At 49.0% G+C, this 15100-nt stretch overlaps 1 protein-coding gene across 8 annotated transcripts in view; it reads left to right on the top strand.

The window, feature by feature from the left end:
* Positions 1–15100, top strand: part of MICAL3 (microtubule associated monooxygenase, calponin and LIM domain containing 3) — a 212889-nt gene that overhangs the window by 160711 nt on the left and 37078 nt on the right. For all 8 annotated transcript variants that reach the window (XM_044228495.1, XM_044228500.1, XM_044228498.1 and 5 more), the window contains 2 exons: positions 3856–4051; positions 11210–11463. In XM_044228495.1, coding sequence (XP_044084430.1) covers positions 3856–4051; positions 11210–11463 — 450 coding nt within the window. The remainder of the gene's footprint in view (positions 1–3855; positions 4052–11209; positions 11464–15100) is intronic.

The raw sequence follows: 15100 nt of genomic DNA, 5'->3' as shown, positions 1-15100 counted from the left end.
GACTGATGTATGAATGATCTGAATAGTTCTGAGAGTCTCTCGTTTCGCTTTTGTTGATTGTGGCCTAGGCCAGAATTAAGTCAACATTTCCCCTCCCTAAAGCCCCAAACTCTGCGTTTGGTCTGCCAAATTCTGTTACTTGATGATCTATTAGTCCACAGAGCTTATAGAAACCCCAGAGAAATAACTTTGGAAGGAGGACAGAATGTCATTGCGAATGCCAGATCCTGTGCTCTAAGATGCTTTCATATAGTTCTGTGTCCCTCATCTTGAAAATTATAGTGGGGAGCAGATAACGGTGAGGAGTCCCAAAGGGAAAAGCAGAACAGGACTGTGTGGATTAATGCTGCCCTCCTTGGATTCAGATCTTGGCTCCACTGCCCACTAGCTTTGTGACCTTGGGCGGGTTGGTTAATGTCTCTGAATTTCAGTTACCTCATTTGCAAACTACTACATAGCTCATCGGATTTTCTTTAAAGCTGTTTAGGCTAACACCATATTCCTCCACAAAGTCTTTCTTGACTCCCCTGGGGGGTGGAGCTGCCCTTTTAGGCGCTCCCATAGTTCCACTGTGCGGCATGAGCTGTGGTATGGGATACAGCATACTGCAAAGACCCCTGAGCGAGACTGTCTCTTCTGTGACTAGCCTACAGCTCTTTAAGAGTAGAGAGTGTTTTAAATCTGCTTTGTTTCCCAAGGTTCTAGTTGAATTTCTGGCAAATGGTATGGTTTTTACCTGCTAAAAACAGGCGTCACTTCTGGAGTGTTTCTTTCCGTGAGTATATTTGTTCAGTCCACCTTGATATAGCTTGTATCTGAGTTGATGAGTGTTAGTTGTTTGTTACTCTGAAATGATCATTCTTGTTCTATTCTTCTTTCCCTAGGTAAAAGATATACTGGTTTTTACTCTTTATCTGTGGAGTTCCCCAAAATTTTATACTTGGGTAGTGGCTTCACATTTATTTCACTTTCTTATTTGCTTTCTGTTTAAGGGCATTTGTCAAAAATACATGTTGGGAAGGAAAATATCAAATGATACTCTAATCAGGGAATCCTTAGCCTTCTCGTGTTTGTCATGCTGGGTTTTGCTGAGGGGAAGGAGTAAAAGACAACAGGGAGACGGCTGTTTGGAAACGATGAGCTGATTCGGGTAGAGCTGGGGGCCAGATGTGGGGAATGCTACAGGGGTTTCCATCTGCTGTTCTCCATTGCCTCCCTACCTATTCTTCCAGATGCCCTGATCCTGCATCATAGCTTATACTTCAGGGGCCCTGAGGTCCGCGTTGAAGAATGGACCAGGGATGTATAAAATGTCCCAATGGGGTTTATAAAAACTAGGACAGGTGGGCATTGCACAGGGCCCTAGGGAGCACAAGGATTCATGCCATGACCCCATCATTAGAAGTTTCGTAGATAAATGTGCCCTAGGTCTTACTTTATAGTAAAGGCTGTCTAGTAAATTTGAAAGATGCTATTTGGTGGAAGATCCAGGTAAATCTGACAGATATGCTAAGACTTTATTCTGTGACTGCTTGGACACAGAGAAAGTTCTTTCTAATGACAATACAGAGAGATCCAGAACATTGTACACAACAAAAGTGCCAGGCTTCCAGAAGATTTTCTGTGGACCTGTTGTGTCCCAAAAACTACTAACTCAATAGTCCCACCGCTATCCTTTAGTCCTACATTACAGAGATTCTGGCTTTCCCCTGATAGCCCATCTGTTACCCAACACCAGGTCAATATGATGTCGCCTGCTAAAGCCCAGTGTCCTCTCTTAGAGCTTAGAATGTCACCAAAGGCCACGTGGGCTCTATTCCCACCCTGGTCTCTTCTCTTCCCTACCGCGTTAAGAATACTGCCACTAGAAGATCTAATAATACCAACCTGCCATTACAGGCCATTGTACCTTAACTGTCGCTGTTCCCTCTGCCCAGAACTCTCTTCCCATCTTTGTCAGGTGACTCTTGCTCGCAATCCAGAGCAAATGGACACAACCTACCTGCACAAAAATACACACAAACCAGTGCTAAGAATGTTACTGGACATCAGTTATAGCACTTAACCTGTAGTTGCTGGATTCTGCCCAAGTGCAGGGTTTAAGTAGAAGAGAAGATGATGGGTTCAGGCACATGCGGAATCGGCACACACACGTACTTACGTATATATGTATATAATTCCATCCTGTATTTATAATAATCTAGTAGGAGTTGAGGGTTGTTCTCATTTATAGATCAGGAAATGAACTCTCGGAAGTTACGTAATTTTCTTAAAATCCTTCAGGTCACTCGTGGTCACAGGTGTCTAGCCTGAATTTGTCTGATGCTAAATATAAACCTACGTCATATTACAGTGAAGACATAGAGTAAAGAATAAATACAGTGGGCCTCTTCTGGCCCAATGTGGGATAAAAAGGCACATAAAAAAAAATAATGATGGATATTAAGGAGGGCACGTGTTGTGATGAGCACTGGGTGTTATATGCAACTAATGAATTGTTGAACACATCAAAAACTAATGTACTACTATATGCTGGCTAACTGAACATAATAAAAAAAAATAATGATGAAAGAGTTAATAAGGAGGGAGACAGGGAAATTTCCAGATTAAAGGAGATGAAGAAAACACGGCAAATACAACACTTAAGTTTTTGAAAATCCGTAAGTCATGTTGGTACTCAAAAAAAAGAAATGGGAAAAGTTCTTTGCAAAGAATGACAATGGAGAAGGAATGATACAATTTTTAAAATCCCTGTTCATCAATCGGTACTAAAACTCCTGGGTGGAAGGATAGTGGGGTAGGATAGTCCCATGGTTTCTACGTATCACCCCATGGATTACTTATTAATTACAAAAGGGGAAAATATCTCTTTACAACGGAAAGATAGTTGGGCACCACTTTAACCAAGCAGCAAGCTGATGTCACCAAGAATGAGACAACCTGGGTGCCTGGGTTGCTCAGTCATTAAGTGTCTGCCTTTGGTTCAGGTCATGATCTCCGGGTCTTGGGATCAAGCCTCACTTTGGGCTCCTTGTTCAGTAGGGAGCCTGCTTCTCCTTTTGCCACTCCCCCTGCTTGTACTCTCTCTCTCGTCTCTGTCTCTCTCTCTCTCTCAATAAGTAAATAAATATAAGGGGGAAAAGGTTTAAAGAAGTGTGAGGCAACCCGACCATATTCCTTCTGTGTGCCGTGGAAGGGGCACAGCATCACCCACGTGGTGTTCTTCCTAGATGGGAAGTGTTTACCATGAATCTAATCACAGGGAGACAGACAAACCCACTATGTGACAAGTTCTGCAGGCAGCTGGCCTGGACACCTCCATGGATCAGCCAGAAGCAGTGCATGAACCTTGACTGGGTCCTGGGTCATCAGGGGGTGGGCAGCTGGCAGGACCCCCCCTTCTCAGTGGAAGCTGAGGTGGGCGTGGTCGGTGAGAAGCTCCTCCTGAGGGTCCAACCCAAGTCCCCTTTCCTCCTCCTCCCCAGTCACCATCACCTCTTCCCTCCGCTGTGCATGGGTTCAGGGCTGACGGAGGAGAGTCAGCCTGGGGCAGCCATCTCAGAGCATGACTGGGGCAGTCATCTCAGGGCAGATGTGCTGTCTTCCTGTTTCTCCTGCTCAGGGAAGGGTTGCCACTCTCACCCTGCAGTCCTTTCCTGGCCTGTGTGACCTCATGGACTCCCTTTGTCTGGCCCCCATCCCTCCTTTCACTGAAATGAGCGGTGACTGCCCTGGATGCTTAGATATCGTTCTGTTGGCGCCTGCTCCCTCTCCGCATACACCCTCCATCCCTCACCACCTGTGGTCATTTCCCATCACCTGTCATGGAACTTTGCCACTTTGCTTATCTTATAGGTTCAAGTGTGAATGGTGTGGAAGAGCCTAGCATTGCCAAGAGACTCAGGGGCACTCCTGAACGGATCGAGCTGGAGAACTACCGCCTATCTGTGAAACAGGCCGAGGAGCTGGAGGAGGTGCCCGAGGAGACACAGGCCGAGCACAACCTGAGCAGCGCGCTGGACAAAGGTGCAGAGGAAGACGTGGCCAGCAGGTCAGCCTGTGCCCGGGGGCTGCAGCCCGTTTTCTTGTGTGTTGCTTCATACCTGTGGTTTGTCCTGGCAGCCCCTTCCCCAGATGAATGTACCTACGGGGGGAGGCAGCACTGTATCCTCGGCAGGGGACCTGGGTGCCACCTACCAGCTATGTGACACTAGGCAAGTCATGTAACCTCTCTGTGCCTCCATTTCCTCATCTGTGAAATGAAGGCAATGCTAGGAATTGCCTCACACAGTTGCTGTGAGGGTTAAATAGTAAGAAGCGTTGGAAACAGTATGTGGCATGCCTGTTGATGGCAGTTGTCTTTATTACCCCTTTGCATGGCACCGGACCATTTCCAGAGGACTTCTGTATCCATTACCTCACTTGGTCATTACCTCGCTTGGTCATCCTTGCAAAAGTCCTGTGAAGTAGGCCAGAGCATACATCTTATCACTCTATAATTACGGAGACTGCTGGTGACTAATACTGGATCGAGGGTTGACTAAGACTCAGACTCAGGTTTCCTGGATCCAAGTCCAGGACTCTTCCTGTTTTCCCTACTGCCTGCTGATCTCCCCCTTTCCATGCAGTCCCCTGTCTCTTTATCTTATTAGCCAGTAAGAATCACAACCCATGGGACGTAATTCAGAGATTTCAGTAAGTATTTCTTGGACACCTACCATGGGCTTAACACTTTGCCATTCATTGAGAAGGTAACAGAACAAAAATGACAATCCCCACTCCTGCCCTCAGGCTGTTGACAGGTTCACTGGAGGGACAAACCATGCGCAGAGGGACAACCAGAGGCCTGAAGCAGTGCGCTGGGTCAGTGGCAGGAGTGTCAGGGTTGGAATGAGGGGCTCCTGCTATGACCCCAGGTCGCCCGGCAAGCTTAGGGAAGCCACCTCACCTCTCCAGGCTTCTTCCTTCCTCCTCTAGCTGAGATGGAAGGTAAGTAAGGTAAAGAGGTAAAGAGTGGAGCAGAGAGCCTGTGTCCCAAGGGCCGTAGACACAGCCAGTGGTTTTTTGGCGTGGCCATGCCAGCGTTTTCGTGATGTCTCAGTGAGTGATGCCTGAGGGGAATGTGCGCCCTGCAGCCCCCACAGGCCTCCTGAGTCCACTGTCTTTGCCCCAGGGCCTCACGTTCATTACTACCCAGGTCTGCCAGAGTCAGTACAGGATTCAGAGTGCTCTGTGGAAGATGATCAGGGCCACCAATAGGGAACAAGATGAAAGATGGCGTAAAATCACTATCGGTCAGACTGTCCTGCAGGGCTTCTGGGATGGGAGCACCTATGGTGTCTCCCAGACTGGTGGAGGCTTTCCATTAACACTGAGACACACACTGGGTAATGTGTAGCCAAGATTTGCATTCCTAAAAATTTCCCAGGTGATGTTGTTGTCTAGGGACCACACTTTTCAAACCACTGCTCTAAATCTCCCAAATTTCTCTGATGATAAGGGCCACCTGGGACACTTGGTACCAAAGTAAATCCTGGACCCTCCCCTGGAGTAACTGAGTTGGTGGGCTTGAGGTAGGGACCAGGAATACCTGTTTTGAACACACACACTGCGTGAGTCTTATGGGTGTCCTGATTTAGTTTACCTAAGCAGGCACTACTGGCCCAGACCTGATTAGCTCCATGACCCTTCCTTGGAGTAGGGGAGGGAGGAACATCTTCCAAAGGAGACCCTAGAAATAGTACTTTTATTTTCTCTGGGAGAGAACAGGTGCCTAAAGACCAAAGAAAACTAGGGGTTTTGTTTGTTTTTTATAAGATATTACTTATTTATTTGAGAGAGAAGGGGAGAGTACAGAAGGAGAGACAGAGGAAGAAATAGACTCCCTGCTGAGCAGAGAGCCCAATGCGGGGCTCGATCCTAGGACCCGGAGATCATGACCTGAGCTGAAGGCAGATGCCTAATGGTCTAGGCCACCCAGGCGCCTGGAAAACTAGCTTTATGATTTTAGTTGCTGGGCAACTTCATCCCAGGCGATGAAAATGGCTTGGGCGGCACCCATCTGGCAAGAGCCTCAAGTCAGTGAGGGCCAGAGCAAACAGGTGCCCTTTACAGATGGGGCAGCCAGATCACAGAGGACTCCTCAAAAGTCCATGACAGGCAAGTGCTAGTTTTGTGTCGGCTGGTTGTGGTGGAAGAGGCTTGGCCCTCCATTGGAGTAACGCGATAAGGAGAAGCCCCTTCTTCAAGGTTGACATAAGTAAGTGGAAATTCCTGACTGGTCCTCTCTCTCCCTCACCCTTCCCCACTGGTCTTCTCTCTCCCTCACCGCTTCTCCAGCAGAGGCAGTAATGGGAGCCGCCGCTGAGCAGGATGCTGCTTTCAGCACGGATTAAGTTTCCATGGTGCCACAATAGCTGGACAACATCCATCTCCTCAAGCAGTGTGCCGAGCGGTGGAGTGTTTATACAGTTGTCAGAGCAGATGAGATCTAGGAGTGGGCACTCTGATATCTAGAGTGGATTCATTTAAAAATGAAAACCACGATTTCCTATTTTCCCTTGAAAACCACCCAAGAACTTCAAGTGGTATTTCGCACAGCAGTCTGCCTCAGTCACCGTAGGGCTTGCCCAGATTTCCAGTCTCCAATTTCTGAAGTTGGACCCAGGCAAGCAGGAGACGGTCATGGTCTTTTTCCGGGGTTTGGCATCCTGACAGCTGCCAGTGGCTGAAGAACTCTTGGGTTCTTGGCGAACCATCCAAGAGGGCGCAGTGTGACAAGGGTGTGGACACTGGTGGGAATCTTGACCTCTCACCCAACTTCGTTAAGCTTCACTGGCCTCATTTGTGACAGTGGGGATATTAAATGTCCTAGAGTCCTAGAGTTATTGTGTCCTAGAGTTAATGGGTAATTAAATGACCTAATTCATGTGAAGTGTTTTGTGCCACATGGCACTTTTTAGAGCTCAGGGAGCGTTCACCATCACTGTTACTATCCTTGGCCCTTCCCTCCTGGCATGGCAGAATCTCTGTTCGGCACATTTAAGTGTGGAGCAAATCCTGTTTTTTTAGAATCTTGTCCACATGCCTGCTGGTCTGGCTTCCTCCTTCCAGGCTCCATCATAGCCTCAATGAGAAGAAACTCGGGGAAAGTGCTTTAAGATCAGGGATTGGATAAGTACGATAGCAGGGAGGATTTTTGCAAGATGTTCTTCTAATTGAAAGGGTCTACTCCTTTTGATGGACTTCAGAGGTCTCATCTCCATGACACCTGTGAATTTAGGCAGCAGCTTGCCCTGGCTTTGCCTCTTTGGACTGTGCAAGGCCCCATGGTAAGCCCTGCAGCAAGCCAAGCAGACCTGTCCCTGCTCTCAAGAGAGCATGCAGTCCAGGGGGACCCACCAACATCGAATAGTCACACAAAGCAATTGACTGTTTCAAATGCAGAAACAGACACCTGTCATGATGGAATGCTGATCTCGAGGACTGCATTTTCTGGCTCTCATCTCTCCTAGGAAACTATAAATTGAGAGGTCGCCCCCTCTTCCCAAAAGGACAGAGAAGTTGGTTGACTGTGTTGTATTTTGTTCTGGTGTGTAGCAGCAGTTCTCCACACTTAAAAACTTTCTAGGCTGACTCCAGGTGGTCGGGGGTGGTCTGTCTCACTACACATTCCTTCTCTTCCCCCTTTCTCCTAGCCTTTTCAAAGTCCAGACCCAGAAATTCAGGCACTGGAGACAGCCAGAAAATGTAGACTGGGCCTACTGAATTTGCGCTATGAATCTTGCATGACATAAGGAGCCTGACATAAGGAGCCTATTAAGACTCAGAGAACGGCTCCAGGGCCCCGGGGAGATGATGGCCTAGGAAGGAACATTTGGCAACACCTGTCCATCTATCTGTGCTTCACAAAGGGAGCAAGTCTGGTTTGCCTATCTCTGATTTCCAGAAGCAATGTAGCCAGGCCTCTCAGAAATGGACTGAGAGCTGGTAGCTTTTGAAGAGAGGCAAGTGTTGGCCTCCCCACCTGATTTTTTATGCTCTGTGCCTCACTCACTATTTTCCCGTGGCCCTTGAGATATCATAAAACTAGCCAGTGTGGCACTCAGAGCTGTAAGTGGGGCCCCATTGTCTCATCATGGAGCCCAGTGCCACCACCCTCATGACAGGGCACAGTACAAGGAGCCAGGAAGCTGCAGTGAGGGCCCATTGAGTCTGCTGACTCCTGGGGTAACCTTGTGTGCCTGACTGTGAAGGAAGGGCAAGCTGGCCTGCCTTCTGCCCAAGTCAAGTTTTAATAAATTTACATAAGATTTAAGATGAGCATAGGAGGCATTCTTATCTTTATTTCATGTTGGAAAGATGTTAGGTGATCTACGTTGGGTTATACGTTGTTAAGTAGTAAGAAAGTAAACAAGTGAGGACACAAAAGTAAGGCAAAAATAATACCTAAGTAAGTCATGAAAAAGAGTCAAAGTCCAGATACCAAGCTTTCTGTGGCCCAAATTCTTACATTTACTCACCTTGAACTACCTCCTCTCAACCCTCCATCCCCCTACAATAATGTTGTACCTTCTTTTATCATTGCCGTGTTTGCATCTTATCTCCTCTGAAGAATGAGGCTCTTTTCTTTCTTTTTTTTTTTTTTTTAAATTTATTTGTCAGAGAGAGAGAGAGCACAGGCAGACAGAGTGGCAGGCAGAGTCAGAGGGAGAAGCAGGCTCCCTGCCGAGCAAGGAGCCCGATGCGGGACTCGATCCCAGGATGCCGGGATCATGACCTGAGCTGAAGGCAGCCGCTTAACCAACTGAGCCACCCAGACGTCCCTGAGGCTCTTTTCTATGTCACCCTTGTATCCTCTGTAATGTCTAGGAAGTGCATTACAAGTAGAAGATGCTCAATAAGTTTTCAAGGGGGCTGAATGAATGAGTGAACAAAGTAGCATTCACTAAAGGGAGCTGCTTGCAGTAAGGAACAGACTCTCTTTATTTTTGTACTGAACTTTAATAGGTGAACTTTAATAGTCACTCAAAAATGTTCATTGAATGAATGAAGGAACATGTAAACGAGTAAACAGATACGTGAATAGCCAGAATCCCAGAGTGTAACACAAACATGAAAATCAGGAAAGTGCCTGACCTTCACAACATTTCTCTGAGGCAGGTATTAACATTCCCACCTTACTGACAAGGATGCTGAAGCTCAGCTATAGTCAGCTCAAGGTCATACAGCTGGTGAGGAACAGAGCCAGTGTTAGGCCTGTGAGAATCAGCCACCTGAGAAGTCATGGGTGCACAGCCTCCTGGACTGACCTCCCTTCTGACCCGGCCGAAGTATGGGCATTCCCAAAACCACCCTGGAGTTCATTTACTTGTTAGAAGGATGCCCAGAACTTGCCAAAAGGCTTATACTCATGTTTATGATTTAATTACAGGGAAGGATACTGATTGAAGTCAGCCAGGTGAAGAAGTGCACAGAGCAGAGTCCGAGAAACTATGGGCATGGAGCTCCCATCGGCCTCTCCCTGTGGAGTCAGGGCTGTGTTACTTTCTTGGTATTAATGTGTGACAAATCCCATGTAGTATTACTCACCCAAGCCTCGATATTCAGAGATTTACTGGGGCTCCATTACCAGGCATTGATGGACTGATTTTCTACGTGGTATGATTGATTTCAGTCTCCAGGCCAACTAGTACCGCATGACTCAAGCCTCCATCCTAAATCATAGGTCTTTCAGATGTGGTCAGCCCTCCCCCTAAATCACATTATTAGACTGTCCACCGTGACCCAAGGATTCCAGGGAAATAAATACATTCCCATCAGGCAGGACCTCCCAGGCCCCAAGACAAAGGCCAGACCATCTATTTAAGCAAGGTGAAATTCTTTACTGCACAGGTACGACTAGTGCTGGGGGTGGGGTATTATGGACCTTATCGCACTGTATTCACTGATGCCCTCTCCACGTGCACTGTCCCGCTCCAGGCAGGGAGAGAGCAGCCCACCGTCACAGGAAGACGGGACCAGACCTCAGCCTCATGTGCAATGCCTCTGGGGTTTGGCTTTCTCGTGCCAGAGGTTGGCACATGCCACATTTTTCCCGGCCCAGTCAACTACACATTTCTCACTGAGGGCAGAGCCTCTCCCGAAAAAGACTTGGGGAATTATCGGACCGTGAAATAGGTCTGAGGAGCTTCATTTGTGTGGTGATGATTGGGTTTTTCTCCTGCTCTACAGCCCCGTGGTAGGGCATTGAATTTTATTCTTGTACCACCTGTTGATAGCTCACTCTGCCGGCCAGGGAAGAGGGTACAGACGCTCCGGGGCCATGGCTCTGAGGGCAGTGGTCCAGGATTTGGGCTTGCATAAGTCACAGCTAGTGTCTCGCAGCATTTAGTGCTCCTTCCCTTTTCCAGCTGAGCTCTAGGCTGCATGCCATCAAGGGAGAATGGCTGGTGGTCAAGGGTGATGACCCTAAGGATGTGATGTTTTTTTCCATGCCCTCCCCATACTCCCTGTTCTGTAACTTCAGTGGACAGTGCCTTTGCTGCCTTGTTATGCTGCCTTGTTAACTGCGTGTTCACCATGGTATCGTACTCTGGGCATGGCATGTCAGGGGGACATCGGGAACACTGTGGAACTGAATGCACGGCCTTCACTCCAGCACACACACCTTGATGGCTAACCCGTCTGTGGCTAAGACTTCAGTTTACGCCTCTTGGAAGCAGCTCTTTCTCACCGTGGTTCCCCCGAGAGCCTTCCAACCCTGAGTCAAGTAGAATTGAGGTCCTCAATAAATAAAAATTTATTTAAACCAAAAAGTAGGTCATGATGAAAGTACACTTTCTCTCCATTCTTGATTCCCTTGGGTCATGGGTTCCTATCAAAATGAGCCCATGCCCCTACTGTCTCTGAGGGCCGCTGAGACTAAACTTGTTGGAGTTGCTATTCACGGAACAGAGCGCACCGCCAGACTGGGCTGTTGGCTCATGTGGCTTTATGTCGGGGTTCCTCATACGTGTGTGTTTTCTCTGGCCCTCTACTCACTCTCCTTCCCCTCATGTGTCTTACCTGGGTGGGGAAGCACGTTGCACCCCTCCGTGCCTGTCCTTTCTCCCTTCCTGCCCAGCAGTTGCTTTGCTGGGACAGTTTGCCTCTGGTTGTGACTTTTAACTGTCTACTCACTTCGGTTGTGTGGTTGTTTCCCCTACAGCAGTTCTGAGTCCGAGATGGAGGAAGAGGAGGAGGAGGAGGAAGAGGAGCCCCCTCTGCCCCCCTCAGATCTGGGCGGTGTTCCTTGGAAGGAGGCTGTGAGGATCCATGCTCTTCTGAAAGGAAAAAGTGAAGAGGAACTAGAGGCCTCAAAGAGCTATGGCCCTGGGAATGAGGAGGAGGAGGAGGAAGAGGAATATGAAGAGGAAGAGGAGGAGGAAGAATATGAGGAGGAAGAGGAAGAATCTAGTGAAGGTCAGAAAAAAAAATCTCTTCTCCTCACTCTGACCCTGTCCGACCCCTGAGGCAGCCTGTTCTGTTCTTGGGTCAGGTTTCTGTTGCCCACGGACTGGAGTCTGACACACAGATCTGCCTCCCCCAGCCCCAGAGATCATCCTTCCTGCCTCTCTCTGACCTTAGTTTCGGGGGGCAGAGGAGGCCATTGACAGTGGAAATAATGTCCATTGTGCACATTCTGGGGAGAAATTGGAAGTGGAAGGCAGAGGGTCAGCAGATGGACTTCGTCCAAAATAGGTTACTCATTCTCCTGTCCTCATTTTCGCTCTTTTTTCCCCTTTAGTTTCTGTTAAAGAAATTTATTTTAATAAAGAAAAGGAATTTGCTTTCGAGAGGTTTCCTGGACTCAGAGTCCAGGACATTGGAGGCTGCAGAGCATTGGCTCTCACTCTGCTCGGAGCTGTTGTCACTGAGGAGGGGCTAGGAGCCCACTAGACAGGGTTCAGTTCATGGCAGGTAGTAACGTGTTTGGATCAGTGTCCTGAGAAGGAGCATCTGTTCCAGCACTTGGTCTGGTTGGCTCTGAAGTGTTCTCTTGCCTTGAACTTGAAATGTTTCAATTCTGCCCCTATCTCTGGCTGTGTGTGCCCTTGAGTGATGAGGAAGAACTTGGTGGGCCTCCTTTTCTTGCCTCTGTAAGAGAGAGGCTCATTCTTTCCCTTCCTTGGCTGCCCAGAATTCTGGTGGGTGGTGAGGAAGAAACTAGGGCAGATAGAGACCTGAGTTCCCCTGACAGCAGTGCCTGTCATCTCACAGCTGTGCTCTCTCCAGAGCACATGGTGGAAGGGAAGGACATGGGCCTTTAAAGCACCCATCCCTCCCAGCCATTGTCAGAGGAGCACATTAATTTGGGACAGCTCTGGGCCTCTTCGAGTTGCAGTAGATTTCTCTGCCACTCTTCTGCTTACCTCTGCTCCTCCTGGAATTCATGTCCTTGGCAGCCCAGACCGCATCCCCCAGTCTGGCTCAGGGAAGGTCCGAGTGCTAACCAGATTCAGAGCCCTTCCCAGACAGGGTGCACGGTACTGAGATGGTCCTGAGAGCTGTGTAACTCCGAGACCCTAGTGAGGCAGGGCAGGCAAGAGGAAAGACAGCCTCCTCCTGCCCCCAAGCTGCCTGATGCCAGTGTGAATGGTCAGAGGCCAGGTACTTCCTCAGGCCCCTGAGGGGCTTCTCTAGACCTAGTTCTCCTGCACTCTTCCCTCCAAAGACAGACGCTGGGGGAGGCCCACAGAGGCAGCCCTTGGTGGCCTGACCCTCTCTCCCTCCTTCGGATGAGAAATGAATAAGATCTGTGGAAGAAGGAGGCAGGCCCTGGGCCAGGAAGCCGGTGTCTTGAGTTCTCCGGTCTGCCATGTCTGCAGAACCATGGTTGGCTCAGTCTCAGGGCTGTCCCCTCGTCCCTGTTCATCACAGGGGCGATTAGGCTCACAGGGCATCCGGGAAAAAGGTATTTTGTTTGTATCATTTCAGACATCATTCTCTCTAGCTCGTGATTCATATGCTTAATGGCTTTAGCCCCAGACCCAGCTTACAGTCAAAGTCTGTACCCTTTGCAGGAGAGTTTAGCTGTGCTTTCGTCCCTGCAGACTTAATTTCCTGCATCTGGAACTAGCGTCAAGACCCAGCCCGCAGGGATGTGATTTAACTGGAGAAATACCTACCGACAAATTCACCCCAACCCTGGGGCCTGTGTTCCTAGCCCATGGTGTTTGTATCTTCTGGGCAGTGGACTTCGATGGCTGTGTAGACAGTAACAGGATGTTCTTGCCTTGCACCTGAAGATAACTCTTTTCTATTCTCTTTCCTCCCTTCCATTCTCTCTTCTCTGTTTATCCCCATGCGGGGTTCTTGATGCTGTGTTTGTGGGTGTCTGGCTCCCCCTGCTGTAGAAGGGGAGTACTGCCCCTGGGACAGAGAACTCCTGCAAGGCCAGTGGCTCCAGCAGCTGTCAAAGGAAGAAGCTACGGGTACACGTAAAGGTACCCGCTCTGCCCGTTGCCCACCTTCTACCCTGGCTCCCTAACAGCCATCCAGAATCTGCCTTCAAGAGCAGGTCCCACATGAAAAGATCTGTGCTTTATAAAGCTGTGCTGACAGACTTTGGCACATGCCTAGCTTGGCACCTGTCCCTTGGCCCAGCCTTCATGGATGGTCACCTGCACAATAGCATGTAAGACAGAGGAGAAGCAAGGGGAAGTCAGAGGAGAAGATTCCAGAAGCATCCTTATTGAATGTGGCCCCGTTTGTGCCCCTCATATGCCTTGCTATAAGCCCTCTGCTGTAGCAAACACCTTCTAACATAGAGAACCTCCCGTTGCAGTCATAGTGGCTGTAAGTGGCAGAGCCGGCACAGCAGAGGGGCCCAGAACCTCCCGCCATTGTGCCTTGTCACATTTCCCTGAAAAACCAGCTCCTAGGTCCCCAAGGCTACATTTATGACAGGAAGCAGCACACTATCCGGGGAGAAGACTCACTGTCTTCTCTTTGTTGCTTAGAAGATGAAGACGGGGTCCACGTTTTTCTCTGACTGACCTTCCTTAGTCGTCTGCCATTCGAGCTGTTGGGTGACTTTGCTGTGATTTAGCCCCACCCAACACCGTAAAGACCGGTTGACCTGAGGAAACCAATCTGTGGAGACCAGCAGGTTCAAAGGGAGCATGCATGCAGGCCTACCACCCCACATTTAACATAGCACGCTGCCTGCACCACATTCGCTGCTCTTAGTGTTACTTCCTGTCCAGACCACATTCTCCATTGCTGAAAAATGAAGAGGTTGTGTGGTAGGGAAGCCAAAGCCAAACTGTCCAGGTAGACTGGTGAGAGTGGGCTCCCATCAGGTGTCTCAGAGTCCTTCAGATCAGGTGGCACCTGCTCTTGCTGCCTGAATAGCCACCTTCCCTCCTGAAGTGTCCCCTCTCCAAGTTGCTGGCTGTCCCTTTATTCTCCCCCTGCTGTATGGCATGGTCCAAGCTCTGAAGACAGGGAGTTTACAGGGCAGGGGCTGCATGTATAGTCCTTGGGCTCTGGCAGCAAGAATCAGTGGAAGGGCTCCTGGTCAATTCTCCTTTAGCTGAAAAGGCAGGTCTTGTGTCCAGAGGGGAGCAGTGGGGCACCAAATGGAGTTTTAAGGAAAAGGGCCTTGACCTCAGAAAAAGCAAAGAGGTATTGTTTTATTCCTGCCCACGAACTCCCAAAGCTTTGGGGATTTACAGGATAGAGCTCCGCTTCGTCTCCCAGCCATTGCCTCCCCAAACTCCCATTTCTTCCCTATAGCCATGTCCCTGCCACAGACCAGCATGCAGCATGAGACCTATTATGGAAGGGGGATTTTTTTTCTCTCTCTCTAACTGCAAAAGATAAACACTAAAGGACCAACAAAGTAAGTTTCTGTCCTGTGTGAGTTAGCTGGTTCCTGACAGAATGATACTGTCCCATCCCACTTTTCTCTTGTCACTTGGCTTGAATCTCAAAGGAGAAGCCTTCAGCATGACAGGTGGCGGTAAGCATCACGCTGTGTGACACAGAAGGGACATGAATGGTGCATTCTCTAGGATCTCACACTGTGCTGGGTAACAGAGCTGAGTACTCAGGA

The sequence above is a fragment of the Neovison vison genome, chromosome 12 (genome assembly GCF_020171115.1).
Source record: "Neovison vison isolate M4711 chromosome 12, ASM_NN_V1, whole genome shotgun sequence".
Lineage (NCBI taxonomy): Eukaryota > Metazoa > Chordata > Mammalia > Carnivora > Mustelidae > Neogale > Neogale vison.
This window is presented reverse-complemented; position numbering and strand designations above follow the sequence as displayed.